This window comes from Bipolaris maydis, assembly GCF_028858645.1.
Source record: "Bipolaris maydis strain C4 unplaced genomic scaffold PSV08scaffold_5, whole genome shotgun sequence".
Classification (NCBI taxonomy): domain Eukaryota; kingdom Fungi; phylum Ascomycota; class Dothideomycetes; order Pleosporales; family Pleosporaceae; genus Bipolaris; species Bipolaris maydis.
Window position 1 is genome coordinate 1,168,946 of NW_027093861.1, and position 17,121 is coordinate 1,186,066.

The window sequence follows — 17,121 nt, forward strand, 5'->3', positions numbered from 1 at the left end:
TATACGCTAGACGACGAAGGCTGCAGGGATCGCCTACACAATCGTACCGCCAGCCAGCCAGGGCCCCGCTCTGGCAGCCAATAGGGCGGCCCTACCTACAAGCACCTGGCTACGACAACGGCCACCAGCTGCTGCGCGGCTGACGGTTGCTGGTACACTCGACCATGTCTTGTGCTTCCTGGGCTTGTTGTGCTTCTTCCTGCGCCCCCTCGCATCTGGCTGCTTCGTCGTCGCCTGCGTCGCGCGGCACGGCGTCATCTCGTTCCTTGGCTGCGCCTCGTCTCTGCCTTCCTCCGACATCAAGCCCGCCTGCCCGCCTGCCCGCCCCGCGACTTACCCACCACCCTGTCAACCTCCGCATTCACCACCACCACCACCACCACCACCACACACCCTTCTTCTGCATGCATTCCCCCATTGCCTACCACCTCCGCCATCATGAACGGCGTCTCGCGATTCCTCAGCCGGCGTGACAAGCACGGCGACAAGCGTGCCTCTAAACACGCCAAATCAAAAGTATGCCCGTCCTCTTTCGCTTCTACCTACTCGCTCGACTCCCCCGCCCCTGCGCCATGCTGCTCCGTCCGTCTGCCGTCGCCTCCCCGGACGAGCCGCCGGCGGCGACTATCGGCTGGTGTTCAGACACTGTATCATAAGCTTCCATTTGTATTGCCGCATTCTCTAGGCGACACCCTTCTCCTTCTGCACACTGCAGCGCCAGGCCGCCCTCTTCCCGCGCCCTTGACCATTCAAGACCCTCTTGCCCGCTCTTCTGACCATATGTCTCTCCAGTCTCAATCCCCGGATACTCCGCTCGATCTCTACAAAATATTCACCAGCGAAGGGCCCAGGCCACCCGCAAACGAGCATGCCGAGAAAAAGGTACGTCAAGAGACACGACTGCATGCACTCCCATTGACCATGTACAGGCCAAGATGCTGCTTACCCGACTCCACGGCTCGGGCATAACAAAAATGGCAGAGGAACACGCCGAACACGCCCTCGCCTGGTACCCGGACGACCTCGACAAGGCCTACGACCTCTTGGTCCTTGCCAACGAATCGCTCGAGGGCGAACTGAAGGACTACAACCCCAATGTTCCCATGCTGGGCGCTATCAATCGGAATATGGTGACATGCTATCTAGATGCGCTCCTCTTTGCCATGTTTGCGCGCCTTGATAGCTTTGAAGCCATGTTGTACGACAATTTCGAGGATGAGCCCCGGAAGAAACTGGCCGCCGTCTTGAGACTATGGGTGAACCTGTTGCGCACAGGCCAGCTCATCAGAGTCGACCTGGTATGGTCTATCCGCACCACAGTCACTTTCGTAACTAATGACTATCACAGACCAAGCATCTTCAGGACTCACTCGCACGGTGTGGCTGGGAAGATGCGGCGCAAGTGCGGCAGCAGGACGCATCCGAAGCTTTTACGTTTATCACAGGCGCGCTTGAACTGCCACTTCTTACCTTAAAGATGGACATTTATCATACTGGACGCGAAGATAAAGAAGATGACCACAAGTTTGTAAACGAACGACTCCTGGAAGTTGCTATCCCAGAACCAGAAGAGGGTCGCATCATTACGCTCGAGGACTGCTTAGAAACCTATTTTAACAACAGAATCGAGGTGAAGCGCTACCTGCAGCGGCAAAACACAATCGCCTCGATTAGATCAACCAGGGATGAATTCCCAGGCAAGGACGCTGAGAAAAATGAGTCGATACATATCGAAACTGCAGAAGTGGACACGCCAATGACTCCAATCGTCTCATCTCCTATATCGCTGGAGCCTACAACCACTTTGGCCCCAGTTCGACCTGAGCTAGAAGGCCGTCGCCGTGCTGATAGCATCTTCGGTAAGCGCTACTTGCGCCAGCCTCCTGAAGCCCAAGCGTTCGACGAGAAGAAGCATGTCGAGGATATGCTAGACAACAGCTCTGGCGGTCGACCCCGCTCAGCTTCTCTACTTAAGAAGGAGATTCTCATGCCAGCATGGCAGTTTTTCAGTCTAATCCGTAAGTCGAATTTCCCGCCAATATCTGTAATGCTAACAATTTTGGTAGCATGGTACACGGACAACGTGCCAAGGTCAGATGCGCAGGTTGCAGCACATTTCTCTGCAAAACGCCCTGTTCTTGGAATATGTCTGAAGCGATACACCATGAACCAAAATGGCACTCCGAAGCGGCTCAATACCTACATCGACATTCCACTTGACATTGGCTTGCCCCATTTCATTTCTGACGAAAGAATGAAAGAAGAGGGTCCATTATTTGGTAACTTCAAGCTAGTGCTACAGTCGGTCGTCTGTCATCGAGGTGTATCGGTGGATTCTGGTCATTACATTGCACTTGTTCGTGCCAATGCTCGTGGGAGGCCCGGAACTGCCAATTCCGAGTCTGACGAAGAAGAAGCGAAATGGTTACGGTTTGACGATCTTTCGAATCAACGAGTCACTGAGGTCGACATCGAGCAAGCTCTGCGTGAAGAGTCACCGTATCTTTTGTTCTACCAAGTACAGCCTATTGATGAAGAACTGGCTTCTAGAGGTGATCCCCCAACCTACACAGAGGCTCAGTCCAGAATCCCGTCTGTAGATCCGTCCCGTGAAACGCTGGCCTCCCTGCCCTCTACCACCGCAACAGACGTCGATACCACTGGCGACTGGGAAAAGATTAGCGTGCCTGATGTGCATACTGAACCAACTCGCACGGACGAGCCAGCCAGTCGGAACAGCACTTCCAGTAATTGGCGGAGCAGCATAACCATTGACGACGGCGAAGGGAGCCTTCGCGGACGAACCCAACCGACAACCCCAGCCGAAGAGAAGAACGGCTTTCTGTCTGTGTCCCGGCGCGGCTCACGCATATGGATGTCTGGCGCTGGTAAAAGTCGGCCGGGCAGTCCAAGTGGCGAGAATCGATTGTCCATTACTCTGTCGCGGCTGACAGGCCGAGGTGGCAACCACAAGCTGATCACGACAGAGGGTATCAGTGCTGGCGATGAACCTATTGTTGTGATTGACAAGACCATAAGCCCTGAGGGCAGCCAAAAATCACCGTCTCCGGTCAAGGAGAAGAAAGAGTCTGGAATTTCACGGAGCAAGAGCAAGAAGGAGAAGAAGGATAGGATGAGGAGTAAGAGTAGAGAGCCTGGTGCCGTCCTGGATAAAGGTAAGTCAAAGGGAAAAACCCGGCCGGATCGCGAATGCATTGTTATGTGATTGCTACAAGGTCTGGTTATTGATTGGGCATTGGTTGCATTGGGACAGGGGTGACTGTGAGGTTAACACCGGAGTTTTTGATATCTTAGCGTGGCGTTTTCGGGAACAACCATGGATTCATGTGGATTGGGTACCAAGGGTGTCAAATAGGCGTCGGTTTGCATACACATCCACAGAACTATCATAGATAAGATACCCGGAATTCAAGTAGAGCCAGAGGGCTGGCAGTCTGCCAGACCTCGACAATTTTTTTTTGCTGCATCAGTGGAACCTGCTGTACCGAGGGAAACTATCGCTATACTGTTGTGAACTAGGGATGTGTTCTGAGAAGACGTTGGATGAGCCTAGAAGGGTGAAGTCCTATTTGAGGAAAACTCGCCGCCGGCAACCTGGCCTCTTGGCTGGGGTCGCGCTAGGGTTATCCTCGCCCACCACAAAAGTCGCCCGCTCATCCCTTCGGCTTCTCTCCCACGTTTCGCGCCACAACACCTCTCCTCTCCTCCAGGACTCTTTATAATCCTCTGCCGAAGCGCTCCTTACCTATCCGCCTCGATCCATCCACCCCGACTCTCACAATGGCTATTAACCCACAAGTGTATGCATCCCCGGCCTCCGAGGCTGTTAAAGACAGTTTGCTAATCCTCGCCGCAGTTCCAACCTGGTCATCATCCTGTATGCTCCGCTCTAGCCTTTTTGCACACGCAGCAGACCAAAAATCTAACATGTATGCAGTGGATTTATGCAAATCTCAAAAAGGATTCCCTTTGATGACCCCAACGTACTCAACGGCGTGCGCGCACTCTACATCGTCTCCAACCTGATCATCGCGGGTATCTACCTATACGTCCAGACGCAGATCAACAAAAAGAATGGTGCGTCGCCCCACCGTCGCGAATACTTTGGACAAAGACGAAGCAGGCTAACACATGCGACACAGACATGACGGTTGTCAAATACGTCGAGCCTGCGCCAATGGGATCCGGCGAGGAACCCAAATTCGTCGCTACAACTGTCAAGGCGTACGATCTCGGCAAGCTGCGCGAGCTCTTCAAGGCCCAGGCCATGGGTGTCGGCATGATGTGCGTTATGCACCTTTACTTCAAATACACCAACCCGCTCCTCATCCAGTCCATCATCCCCCTCAAGGGCGCGTTCGAGGGAAACCTCGTCAAGATTCATTTGTTTGGTCAGCCGGCAACTGGTGACCTGGCGAGGCCATGGAAGGCTGCTGGTGGCATGATGGGCATGGGTGCTGGTGAGATTAAGACGGATAAGAAGAGCATCGAGGCTGCTGAGCGCGCTGGACGCGGTGGTGTCAAGGATGAGTAGGTTGGTTGCATGAATTTCGTAGTGCTATGTGGTGTCTAGATTATTTAGAAGTCGCTACTGGCATCTCGGACTGCAAATTTCGGAATCCCCCGGATAGGAGCTACTGTTACTTTGTACAACACTCATGAAATTTTTCAGCCTACTGCTTGTTCTTTTTGATCGCCTTTTAACTCTGCGTGTCCTGGATGTTATTGCGGGGTGAATTGACAAAAAGAAAGGAAAGGAAAAGAGATAGTCGTTGTTAGTCAGCAGTGGTTTGTCCCGTGTCAGTGGTTCACTCTGAACTCTAAGCACAAGACCAAGAGGAAAGTTTATACCTTGAAACGAATTGACTTTCGTCCACCAGACTAAGAAGTGTCATCCTCCAACACTCACCCTACATATCAAACTAAGAAAAAAAAAACTTCCTCGTAACCACACTACCTTATCTACCACCCATCTAGATTGCTGCCTGCGTAAACCCCCCTTACCACCTAACCCTTTGCCGTCGGCTCATTATAATCTATATAGAATATACACCGGACATTATCCCACCAGCTTCCCTGTGCGCCACCAAACAAAACGCTCCGCTTTCCCAACTCACAACCTAGTTTTATTTAACGTGTCCCAAAAATCTTAACTAGTCTTTACTTGCACGGAAGAACAACACAAATTGATTTTTCAGGAACTTGGGATCTGGATTAAAGCTGTAATATGCAGATGTTGGTGTGAAAATACGGGTTATGTAGGTTCACGGTGTTTAAAGCACGCAGTGTATAAAGAGCATCAAAGTAGCGTGTGGTGTTTTACATTGGGAGGGGGGTTGCAAGTGCCAAGTTAAGGAAAGTGTTACGTAGTGGCTGGTTTAAATGATTGATGGTAGATGCGTATATTCTAAAATTCTAATTCGTCTATGAGAATGGTAGAGGTATTTGTTTGCAACAACAAAGCATATACACGTCAAGTCCAAATAAGGAGTTGTCTGCAGACATCTCAAAGTTCGGTTGAATGTTCAACCCACTTGCAGCCGAGCCTGCTGCAATTAACGCCATCTTACTGCGAAAAGGTACAGTACGGTTCTTCCTCCAAAGCATATGTAGTGCTTTTTGGCAACACTGAAAGTGTTACAAGTCTTTTTGACGTTCTTTCGTCGATGATGGCCCAGATCCTACTATGGTCGACCTTATTTTTTTTTTTTTGGCTAGCCTTGAACATGGCCTTGGAACCGGAGAGTAGGTATCAGGTGTTCTGATCTCGTATTCCACCCCCACTTTTTGCTTTCTTCCCACTAATATAGCGACGTGTCCATGGCTATTTGGGCAGATTCTGTAGCGCGAACTTGTGGGAAAGCGTATAATAGGACGACCGACCAGCTGGGACGGTATTCCAACTCGCTCTACTGATTAGCGTGAAATTCTCGAAAAGACTATTGCCAATCGGAGCTAAGCGGAGATTTAATCTGGAATACGAGCTGCCAATCTCATGATGCTTGCTCTTGCATACGGTCGTAAAGGCAGAAAAAAAAGGTAGTATGTCACTCGCTAACGTAGTTCAAACACCCGCTGTCCATTGGGAAAAATAGCCATCTTGCATTGGCATTGCAACAGGCTCGTTCTCATAGTTGAAGGGGTCACCCCAGAAACCCTGATTTTGGTCAGTAACTATGCCCTGTTCTCCCGGATTACACTGTAAGACTTACAAAATCGAATTCAGGGATTACGTTGGTAGTTGGTTGCATATCTCCAACGATGTTGTTAATGTTGTTAATATTGATATCGTCCCAGACTGGTGCGCGATTTTGGAAATTTGATGTCGAATCCATCATGTCAGGTTGAGGTTGTACTGGTGGCGGTTGGGGGAGCGGCTGAGATTGCGGTAGTAGTGTTGGTTGATTGAACGTCATGGAACTGGGTTGATAAGCATAAGCAGGTATTTCTGCTATTGGTTGGTATGGGCCTGTGTTGCTATTTGGCATAGTACCCAGTGGAAGCGTAGGCGTAGATGTAGGCGTAGACGTCGACGTGGATGTAGATGTAGAAACGGGCATAGTCGCAGACGCAGGTGTAGGCTGGCTCATGTACGGATTCAAGGGTTGAGTTTGGGACCTAGGTGAAAGGGTGTGCTCAGCCACGGCCTTGTCAATCATGTTCTTGACAGCCTGCCATGCCTTGGCGTTGTTGTTTGCTCGAAGAATGCGCGACATTTGCAACGCTCGTAAGGCTCGTTGCCGGTCTGGTGCATCGAAAAGGGGGTTGCGTAGCTCAGATAAAATGTGCATGATGGCTTGGAACGAAGCAATGGCGCCTTGATTTGTTAGCCTTGAAAATACGAGAAGTGAGTCGTTATACCAATGTGCCACTGGAAGCGAGCGGCGTCAACATCCGCAGCTGCTCCATTGATTGTCTCTACACAGTTGACAGATTTTTCAAATATCCTAAATCGTTAGTCTCTACTAGCTCTAACCAAGACATTCAACTGGAGATACGTACGATCTGCGAATGGCATCGGGAAAGACGTCATCACGGTACGCACGCGGCATACGGAGCCAGAAAAACAAGTAAGCGCGCCATTCGAGTAGCGAAGCCAGTCCCAAGGTCAATCGTTCCATTGGTATTTCCGGGTTGAGGAATTGCAAGTACTTCCGATGAGTCTCTTCGTGTACTTCATCGAGCATGACTTTGATTTGATCATAAAGATCCCGCAACTCTTGTGCAGGGTCTGGCCGAGAGGTTCCGTGAAGGCCAGAATCTAGCATTCGCCGCTCTAAACGATAAGTGCTTTGGACTATGCGCCTCAGCGCTCGCATTCCGTTGAATCGGACCAGCTGAAACGTCATCGATGTGAACTTTTGCTCGTTGTATGGAGCTTCGCCCGGACTCGCTCCATCGACAAGTTCTTCATCATCGATATTCCGGGGGAAAAGCGTTGTGTAAAAATCTTCAGTTATGCTTGGCTCTTGACCCTTGCATTCAGCTGCACGAAATTCCAAATGTCCAAGTTGATGCCACATGCGGCGGCGTTGTTCAATAGTAAGGGCGTCCATTGATCCTGTGGGAAACAATGATGGATCTCGGTGTAATCCCTGATTCAGAGCGATACGAAAAGCTATGCCGATCAACACCCATGCTTTTCCTAAATTTTTGTGTCAGCTTAGTATACCAATGAATGCTGTATAAGCCTACCCATATCTTCCTCTCTTGTGATACACGTCAACCATAGTACGAAGCCCTGGAATATTTCAAGATCGGATGTTGTCAGGTAGTTTTCTCTTGCGAGGGAGATTTCGACCCCCAGTTGAAATCTGTCCAGAAGGGCTTCCTTGGTTTCGCCAAATTTGGTCTGGACAATTTTAGGAGGCAATGAATTGATAGCAGAGAAGTAGATGGCGTAGGCAATAGGATGTGCTTCACGGTTATATGTGAAAAATTTGCGCATCACTGTCGGTCTATGCGTGATCCTTACCATAGGGTCTACGTTGGCGAAATAGACGTCCAAGAGGATATCGCGGTGCTCTTGGGTGCTAGGTAGTAGGCTTTCAAGGTTGGAGCCTGCGCCCGCGCGGCCCAGTGAAAGTAGGTCGACTAAACTGCTTTGTGGAACTTCTTTTCTCTCCTCATCCGTCTTATCGCCTAACAAAGCCTTGATGTCTTGAATCTAACAAGGGTAAGTACATGCTTGCTTGAACTGAAGAGCGATTACAGAGAGACCAAAAACGGCAACGTCTCACTTACCTCGTCAGCAAGCAATGCAAAATGCAAAGATGACACAAACTGGGATTGTCCACCATTCAGCAAAAGTGTCCCGTCGCCATTGTCAGAAGTAATACCGGCTCCCTGGGAAGTCTGACTGCTGGATGACGGGGTTGAAGCGTCCGTCTCTTTTCTCTCAAAGTCGGCGCTGGAGCGCAGTGACGATACCGAGTTAGTCCCCTGTCCAGCGACAGCCTTTTCCAAAAGATACTCGAGTCGATCCAGCCGGGCTTGAACATCATTACTTCTTCCGCCCTTTCCGCCGGTCGCTAGGGTAGATTTTGATATCCTTCCAGTAGCAGTTGGTGCCTGAGCCTGATCCGTCCAGGTGCAAGCATGGTTGCCTCGAGTACAAGAGCCACAGACGGGATGGATATGGTCGCATTTGACTTTTCTTCGTCGACATGTTAAACAGGATGAAATCACTCGTGGGCGGCCTCCGTTTTGTTTGCCCGTCGAGCCTGGTGAATGGCCTAATGCGCCGCCCTTGGTATCGGCCATGACCGTACAAGAATGAAGGATGGTCCTTTACGCAATGCCTAAAGTTTTCAGAGGCGTGGGTCGGTCGGTGGACGGGGAAGAAATAGCCCCGCTGCGCCGGATGTCGAGCATGCACCACCACCGCCCCACTTCATAATGAGCCTAGCCAATGTCAGGACGAGCGTGGATCATTGAGGCTCCATTGTCGGCCTGGGCCCCAAGTAGACACTAGAGCAACATTTTATCCCTCGGCATGTGCCTCAGAGTGGAAAACCTTGAATGCCCTACATATCGCCTGGACACCCCTGAGACCTGATCGCCATTCTAAACCCGTCAAACTCGTACTACAGCCGATGTTCATATAACGGTAGCCAAGGCAGCACTATAGCATGAACCTTGCTGGAGCATAGAACACGACTGCCACGTACCTCGCCATCTCTCGGGCCTCTGAGGCATTTCCATATGTAAAATATGGTGTCTGCCAGGAAGAGGACTAGATGATGTCATCCAACAGGGTTGTAATCGCCTTGTATACTTACATACATCTGTCAACCATCCTTACCGGCACATACTGCGTCATCGCTGGCTATCCTGACCTCCCGGCGGATAGTCTAAATTTAAGATGTAGCGTGATTTTTGGTCCTAAGTTCTAGACTACCCTGTCCCCGCTCAAAAATGGACATCTGCGTTTCGTCCGCACAAACGCTGCGCATGAGCTGGCACAAAATCGCCTTACATATCTCTGCAAAGTCAGCAATGGCTGAACGCAGCTTACTGTAAGTACGCGAAAATTGGTCCGCCAGCAGACGCATGCAATCTATCCAACGAGTATGTCCTTGGGCGCCACAACCCTAAGAACAAGTCATTTCGATTGGCTCGCTCGTGGGGCGGAGATAGCTAAACTCGATTAGTACTACATTTGATATTGCTGGCCGTGGAATTCCACTGGCTGAGCCAGAATAGGTAAACGACAGATGCCATTCCGCTGGTGGAACTCCTACAGCATCACCGAATGCAGGTGTAGTGGAGTTTAGGATTGTAACTGAATGAATATGTATATAATAGCTGGTGTTCGTGTGAAAGCAATATGCATTCAATCTTGAAGCTTACAACTCGCAACTCACAATTCACAAGTTACAACACATCACCAGAGCGAAACTTGTATCCTTGAGCATAGATATCGACCATAGAGTACATATCTTAACCCTAACCCTAACCTTAACCACCACCTCAACCCCAACCCCAACCAAATGCTATACACACGCCAATCAAAATGGTTCAAAAAGGACTCTTCATCAACAACGAAGTACATATCAAACCCAGACACGTATCCCCCGTCCACCCAACTAACGCCACCAGTATCGACTCCACTTCCACTGAAACGCTATATCAATCCACTCACCTCATGACGAATCCCCAGTTCTAAATGGCATCCAAGTTGCCTCCCTAGCCGACGTAGATACAGCCGTCGCAGCAGCCCGAGCCGCATACGAAGGCGAATGGTCCAAATAGACAGCTCAGCAGCGCATGCAAACCATGCATCGCTTTGCCGACTTGATCGACAAGCACGCCATAGAGCTCGGTGCGTGGGAGGCAAAGAGTATGGGCCAGCCGGTCATGATTACGCAGTGGATGTATAAGATTGCATCGGATTATTTCAGATACATGGCCGGGTGGACGGATAAGGTGCCTGGGGAGCAGTGGCCGGAGGTTGATGGAATTTACAAGGTTTGTTGGATTGTTGACTTTCTTTCTGATAAGTATATGCTGATGTGGGGTTAGATTGTCGAGTACGAGCCCGTTGGAGTGTGTGCGGGCATTGGAGCCTGGAATGGTGCTATGATGTTTTTTGCGCTCAAGGTCGCGCCCGCTGTGGCTACTGGATGCACCATTGTCTACAAGGGGTCTGAGAAATCTCCTATTGGACTCATCCAAGTGGGCGAGCTGGCCAAAGAAGCCGGCTTTCCACCGGGTGTGATCAATATCATTACCGGAGACGGAAAAGTGGGCGCTGCTATGGCCAGCCACATGGACATTGACAAGATCGGCTTTACCGGCTCCGTATTTGCAGGCAAAAAGGTCCAGAAACTCGCAGCTCAGAGGTAGATTGTTTGATACGATCGAGTTCACAAAGACCAATACTGACGTCTCATCCAGCAACCTCAAGCGTGTCACGCTTGAACTCGGTGGAAAATCACCATCACTCATCTTTGCAGATGCAGACATTGAAAACGCCCTTCAGCACCACAGCCAAAGCTTTCTCATGAATAGCGGACAGGCTTGCGTCGCAGCCAGTCGTACCTTTGTGCAAGAAGACATTGTCGACGACTTCGTTACACAGCTCAAGATACGCTTCGAGCAACTCAGCAACATCATGGGACATCCAGAGCAGCAGGGTATCTTGTACGGCCCACTAGCTGATAGCAAGCAATTCGAACGTGTAATGGAGTTTATCGAGGTTGGCAAGAAGGAAGCATCGCTGGTCACTGGCGGAGTACGAAAAGGCACCAGAGGGTTCAACGTTGAGTCGACCATTTTCCTCAATCCAGGCGACGATGCTCACATCTATCGCGAAGAGATCTTTGGGCCAGTCATCAGTATCCGCACATTCAAGACGGAGGAAGAGGCGATTCGCATGGCAAATGATACAAACTATGGCTTGTCTGCTTGCGTGTTTACAGCTTCTACGCCGCGGGCGTTACGGATAGCCAAGAAGATTCGATCAGGGATGGTGAACATCAATACGTCGCAGCATGCAGGTCTCGAAGCGCCCATGGGTGGCTCCAAGCAGAGTGGACTTGGGAGAGAAGGTGGGAAAATGGGTGTGATGAGTTATCTGGAGGCAAAAACGATCTGTATCAAGTGAGTATGTCCGCTATTTTTTCGAGAGATGATTGGCTAACGAATAGTAGTATGAATGTGTGAGATGACTGGAAACATGGCCTAGGGTAGCGGGGTGTTGCATCAGTAACGGGTTTAGATAATGGCATCAGTGTCTTTGATGTTTCTGTTAGCATTCAGATTTAGTAGATTAACTTTTGAATATGACCAATGATTGTTTGCAATCCAGTTTCTTTTTGCGGTAAAGTGCCAGGGTAGAAAGACGTAAACATGGTACGGATGACCCTCATATACTAGGACGCAGTCTGGATTCTCTCGTATCTGAAGATCAGAGCAAGGGAATGTCATCACAGCAGCATGCTACCATGGAAACCCTCGACAACGAATGCCGGAACACTGCCGTGCCGGGGGGTCTCCTTGTTTTTTTCCTTCCTGAACGTATCCCTTGGTGGCCTGCAGATATCAAAATTAATAAGTGAGGTTGCTTTTTCAACCGTTTTCGGATGGCGTGTCAGTGTTGGTATTAGCGCACTTGGTGAAGGATATCCAATGGCTCATGGTCCATGTTCCTGGTCACTCGAAGCTGCTGGAGCCAAGCACATAGCGCCACTTCACTTTGAAACAGCTGGCAGAGAAGAGGACAAAGAAAGCGCCCATCGTGTCAAGCCATGACGTTGGCACGAACCTAGCGTGGGCCAGCTAGAGTGTGAAGGCTGCGCGGGGCGAGCCTAGTGGTGGCTGATGCATCGGACTAATGGTTGAGCGTGGCCCGGGGTGGTAGTTTTGCAAGCAATGCGGACGCAATGTCACTGCATAACCTGGCAGCGGAGAGCGATCGTGTAGCTGTGAATGGAGGCTGGCCTGGGTAGTGATAAGACGTGGGTACTCTGCGGGAGCACGTGGGCTGGGTCGACTGCATGGGGACGGGGGGGAGTGGTGAAGAAAGAACAGGCTAGAGAAGCGAATGGCGCCCCAGCCTCTTCGCGCTCTTCGCACCTTACCCGATTGTCTCTCCCGTCCCCGCCGCCTGCATGTATCCCCCAGGCCGTCACACGTCACTGGTGTGAATGCACACAGCTTGTCCCGTCGCATTGGAAGCTGAGTGGTTGGCGCCGAACCGCCAGGGCTCCTGTCGAGCAGAGAGGCTGGTACCGGCCAGCTGCAAAAGCTTGCCTTGGCCATACGGCCTCTCTCGTCCTGGCCGAGGGCGTGCCCAACAATGCATCTTGCATCTTGCATGCTTCTGCTTCATTCAATTCACTGGCCCCACTGCAAATCGTCGCAGCTGACCCCGACTGCAACTGCGACACTATTGCTAACTACTACTGCTCTTCCGAACAAGATGCTTGCCCTTCGTTGACATGGCCACTCTTTCTCCTGGTGCGTGTGGTGCGGTGCGCATTGGAGCTGTTGGAATATACACACATAGCATAACCTGCTGACCTGGTCGCATCTATAGACGTACGCGATTTTACTCTCAAGTCGCTCAAACTGACCTGCCCCTCCGCCGAGGTCATTCAACCTCCATCCTCCCAATCCAAGTCCTCCGACGATATGCCTCCCACCGAACAGCAGGGCTATCCCTTCCCAGAAGTAGGCGACGAGTGGTCTGACGAGGAAGTCCTGATTCCCAGGCAAAGACGAAAGACACAGTACATACCACCATTGATGTTTGAAAAGATTACAGCCACCTCGGCAGAATCATCTTCAGAAGATTCAAGCACCCCATCGCCCCGCCCCCAGCGATCTGGCGGAAAAGTCAGCCCGAATGTGCCCCTCAAGAGCCCGTCCCGGCAGAGCGCATTGCGAGGGAACAGCCAGGATGAGCTGGTCCAGCGCTTCTACCAGCTTACAAAAGAGCGTGATGCGCTGAGGAAGGAGCTGCAGCGGAAGAGCATGGGCGCCAATGGCACCTCGACCAGAGGCTCCAAGCTGTACAAGACAGAAGAGGATACACTGATAGAGGAGCTCTTTGCTCTACGTCACGAGATACGTAACTGGAGTGAAGAGTACTTTAGCGGCCCTATAAGAGCCTCGAGCAAGCGACCCTATCTTACCAGAGCGAGAGAACTCTTTGGAAACCTCACCGACAACTACCACGTCTATCTCAAGGACCCCGAAGACCGGCCTCTTCTCATACAAGCATACGTATGGATGCGATTACAACAAAAGATTTTCAACAATTGGCAAAAAGGGAGTGGATATGTGTGGGCGGGAAAGTTGGGCGACAAGAAACTACGAGATATTAATGATACGCTACGAAAGGGTATGGTCTCTCATCTTTTCCACCCGACATGCGACACTAACAGATACACAGCCGTCAAGAATGAAGCTGAAGCCGAAGAGTACCACCGATGGCGCTCGCTGACCGTCAACCTCCTTGTCCCACAAGTCGACGGCAAATGGCGCCCAACCTTTGACGCAACACCCGTACTAAAACAAATATCCCGCTTCTGTAGCCGCATGCGCCACAAGCTACGCCCATGGGCCACCCGCTCCCTTAGCGCAGGCAAGGAGCAGCTAGGAACAATCGTTTCGGCGTCCGTAGCCCTCGATCTCAAAATGAAGCGTCAGCGCGCCGACTACCGCTTCGTCACTTTTACCGGCGGCAAGAAAGATCAGTACTGGGGCTACGGTTACTACGACAGCGAAATGGAAGACGTGTACGACGATGACTCGGACGACATGGGCGGTGGCTACGGCAGCAATGGTAATTCCCGAGGCCGAAGGGTAGAGCTGGCACTTGCGCCTGCGCTTGAGAGATGCGGAAATGCCAATGGACACGTTTTTGACCAGAGTTTTATGATGGTCAAAGCAGACGTTAGTTGTAGGAGATTGGAAAAGCGGAAGAAGCCACAGCCTAGACCCAGAGGCGGTGGTGGCGGCAGTGTAGTAGGCGGAAGGGGTGCTAATAACCGTTTCAGTGGGTTTTGGGGTCGGTGACCTTACCCTTTTCCTTCCTCTTTTTCCTTTTTCCTCGCATCTTCTAGGGCTTTGTTGGCGGTTTGCCCTGCATCTGACATTATTGGCTTTGCCTGCCCTTTTGATCTGCATATTCGAGCCTCTCTTGTGCATTTGCAGTATTATACCCTCGACCCCCCTCTCCATACCTGCTGTCTCTGTTTAGCCCCCCCATTCTAATGTCATTTATGAATCATGTGTAGTTTTGTATGAGATGGTTTGTTACTTAGTCAATTGATTTCTTTTCACACCAGGGCATATCCATTGGAACATCAAGAAATTTGCTAGAGCGAAATTGGAGGCCGGCATCAAATAGAACCGCTAGATTGAAAGAAAATGGTATTACACCTGCACTTGTGCACCAGATCGTTACGCCACCATCCTCAACTAACTAAATAAAAAACACTCTACTCCTCACCAGGCACAACATGCACCTCCCACTGCGCCCCATGCGGCCCCTTGACCGTCTCCCTCGTCGCACCCTCCAAAAACGGGCCCTTCGCATTAGTCACCGCACTGTCTAGCACGCCCGCTTTCTTGCCTGTACGCAAGTATTCGAGAAAAGCCACAGATGTATCGATATACTCATGCAGCGCCGTCCTACTATCCAGCGTAGTCCCAGTCACGAGCTTCATAATCAGCGGCACAATGAGCGGGGCATCGGTGCACGAGGGATGCGCCGTGCCTTTCAGCGTCATGAACCAGCCTTGCTTGACGCTATCAACAATGTTCTTGACTACGTTGAAGTGCCAGCCTTGGCTGTAAAATTGTGTTTGTTTCTCGGTCCACTCGCCACTTTGCATGACAAGGAGGGGCACGTCGATGTCTTTGTTGAGGGGGCCGGAGCCTTTGCCTGGGTCAAGGGCGATGCCGCCGTTGATGGGCATAGCTTTTGTGCCTGCGGATTTGAGGGCTTGCATGACGCCTGTGGCGCCGTAGGAGTGGCCGCCGACTGTGACAGCGGAGAGGTTGAGTCGGTTTTTGAAGCCTGGGAGGGCGTTGCGGGGAGAGTCGGGTTTGAGGTTGACGATTGGGGCTTCGCCTGCATTGAGTTTTGCGAAGAGCTTGATTGTCTCGCTGATTTCTGCCTCGCGGTAGTTGAGTTGTGCAGCTTTGAGATCGAGCTCAGTCATGGGTGGGTTGGCTTCTAGGTCCTCGAGTTCCATGTGCCAGACCTTTTCTTCTTTTCCGTCTGGATGGTGGATGATTGTGCCGGGGCCACTGCCATCGCGGTGTTCAACAGCAGCGACAACGTATCCATGACTTGCAATGCTGCCAAGGTAGTGCGCATAACTCTGGCTCATACCGGCCATGCCGTGCGTAAATACCATACAGGGTAAAGTAGCAGACTTGTCGTCGCGCTTCAACTCCTGATGCTCTTGCTCGGCAGCACTCATCATCTTTTCAAATTCAAAAGCACTATTTCCCTCCGTCCCCAGAACATACTGGGCACTTGACAAGATGGGTGCATCAACTACCCCTGGGATGACCGTACTAGAGCCAAACAGCCATAGTGCCGATGTGAAAACTGAAGAAAGCCTGGGAACCCCCGCAAGCCGCGCGTAGCCCTCGCCAATAAGTCCTACAGGCTGCGGAAGCCAAGGTCGAGCCCATGGGCGCTGAGAAGGTGGCGTTCGAGGCAATGAAGAAGGATAGTATAAGGTGATGGCCAGCGTATTCAATTCAAAGGCCTTGTCCCCGGTGGCTTTGAGAATCGCATCATGTATGACTCTTTTCTCAACTGGGGTCTCTACATCCAATATTCCTACCTCGTAGGGACCAGTGTATGGCGGGAGCGGTGATATAATAGGTGTTAGGAGGAAGATAAATACAACAAACAGGAAGCCCGCGGATATGAGCACGAGCAGTTTCCGCGGCCCGAGGCGGCCTATCCGGAAGACCATGATTGTGTGTTTTTGGAGTCGATTTCTGATCTAGATCTTGGGGTGGATAGGGCTAATGCCTGAGCTTTTGAAAGGAATGGCATGAGGTGGTTGGCGGTGGAGGTGGCAAAGGATACGGATGACGTCGTCCGCCAACGGAGATAAGCACTCGGCTCGTCCGGCTCTGGTTGGGCAAGCCAGCTCGTCCAACCAGACTTGTGGATTCGCTGACAGTGGGTTTGTGTATTGACCACACTAGAGACGACTCTATCTTCTTAAACTTCCAAAGTCCTACAAATTGATCTAACTGGAAAAATATACCTCGTACGCACATATAAAGGCGCGCCCTTCTACCATGAGCATACGAACAGCCAGCCGTTTATCCCGACAATGATTGCGGAACCTAAGATTAATCGTGCAGCTAATAAGGAACCAAAACGAATAGAAACAACGGGAAATTCTGAAAGCTGTGTCATAACCAAAATATGAATTGAGTTGCAATGTCATCACTCAGCCGCTCGCAATAATGCCAAGGTTACCTACTGAACCTGAAATTCTGACTCATCACTTCTTCACACCCATTCTGGCACATCACCTCAACCCCACACACTCTGTAGTGCACTTACCATTCGGCATCTCTTCCAGAAGTACTCTAGTATCAATGAGCCTCAAA

General features: G+C 50.9%; 6 protein-coding genes across 6 annotated transcripts; 4 read left to right on the forward strand and 2 right to left on the reverse strand.

Annotated features, from left to right (window-relative positions):
* The first annotated feature begins 352 nt into the window (after positions 1-352).
* Positions 353-3,448, forward strand: PSV08DRAFT_36891 (ubiquitin carboxyl-terminal hydrolase-domain-containing protein). Its single transcript, XM_014226692.2, has 5 exons — positions 353-516; positions 793-882; positions 930-1,298; positions 1,349-2,018; positions 2,067-3,448. The coding sequence occupies exons 1-5, from the start codon at positions 439-441 to the stop codon at positions 3,224-3,226; spliced, it is 2,367 nt and encodes a 788-aa protein (XP_014082167.1). The 5' UTR covers positions 353-438; the 3' UTR covers positions 3,227-3,448.
* A 248-nt stretch (positions 3,449-3,696) lies between these two features.
* On the forward strand, positions 3,697-4,724 carry PSV08DRAFT_220805 (inorganic phosphate transporter Pho88). The gene is made up of 4 exons (XM_014226691.1): positions 3,697-3,821; positions 3,878-3,898; positions 3,959-4,098; positions 4,164-4,724. The coding sequence occupies exons 1-4, from the start codon at positions 3,802-3,804 to the stop codon at positions 4,553-4,555; spliced, it is 573 nt and encodes a 190-aa protein (XP_014082166.1). The 5' UTR covers positions 3,697-3,801; the 3' UTR covers positions 4,556-4,724.
* Positions 4,725-5,935: 1,211 nt separating this feature from the next.
* On the reverse strand, positions 5,936-8,793 carry PSV08DRAFT_36898 (uncharacterized protein). Its single transcript, XM_014226689.2, has 6 exons — positions 8,266-8,793; positions 7,717-8,188; positions 7,024-7,666; positions 6,883-6,968; positions 6,234-6,838; positions 5,936-6,178 (listed from the first exon to the last, which is right to left on the reverse strand). The coding sequence occupies exons 1-6, from the start codon at positions 8,782-8,784 to the stop codon at positions 6,086-6,088; spliced, it is 2,418 nt and encodes an 805-aa protein (XP_014082164.1). The 5' UTR covers positions 8,785-8,793; the 3' UTR covers positions 5,936-6,085.
* Positions 8,794-10,299: 1,506 nt separating this feature from the next.
* PSV08DRAFT_361213 (aldehyde dehydrogenase domain-containing protein) lies at positions 10,300-11,729 on the forward strand (the record flags this gene model as incomplete). Its single annotated transcript, XM_014226688.1, has 4 exons — positions 10,300-10,491; positions 10,546-10,865; positions 10,921-11,625; positions 11,676-11,729. The coding sequence occupies 4 exons, from the start codon at positions 10,300-10,302 to the stop codon at positions 11,686-11,688; spliced, it is 1,230 nt and encodes a 409-aa protein (XP_014082163.1). The 3' UTR covers positions 11,689-11,729.
* A 1,046-nt stretch (positions 11,730-12,775) lies between these two features.
* On the forward strand, positions 12,776-14,928 carry PSV08DRAFT_288002 (uncharacterized protein). Its single transcript, XM_014226687.2, has 3 exons — positions 12,776-12,984; positions 13,064-13,870; positions 13,922-14,928. Exons 1-3 carry the CDS (start codon positions 12,966-12,968, stop codon positions 14,545-14,547), a joined length of 1,452 nt encoding a protein of 483 aa, XP_014082162.1. The 5' UTR covers positions 12,776-12,965; the 3' UTR covers positions 14,548-14,928.
* Positions 14,879-16,564, reverse strand: PSV08DRAFT_200079. Its single transcript, XM_066092021.1, has one exon. It carries the CDS (start codon positions 16,467-16,469, stop codon positions 14,973-14,975), a length of 1,497 nt encoding a protein of 498 aa, XP_065949331.1. The 5' UTR covers positions 16,470-16,564; the 3' UTR covers positions 14,879-14,972.
* Positions 16,565-17,121: the final 557 nt, after the last annotated feature.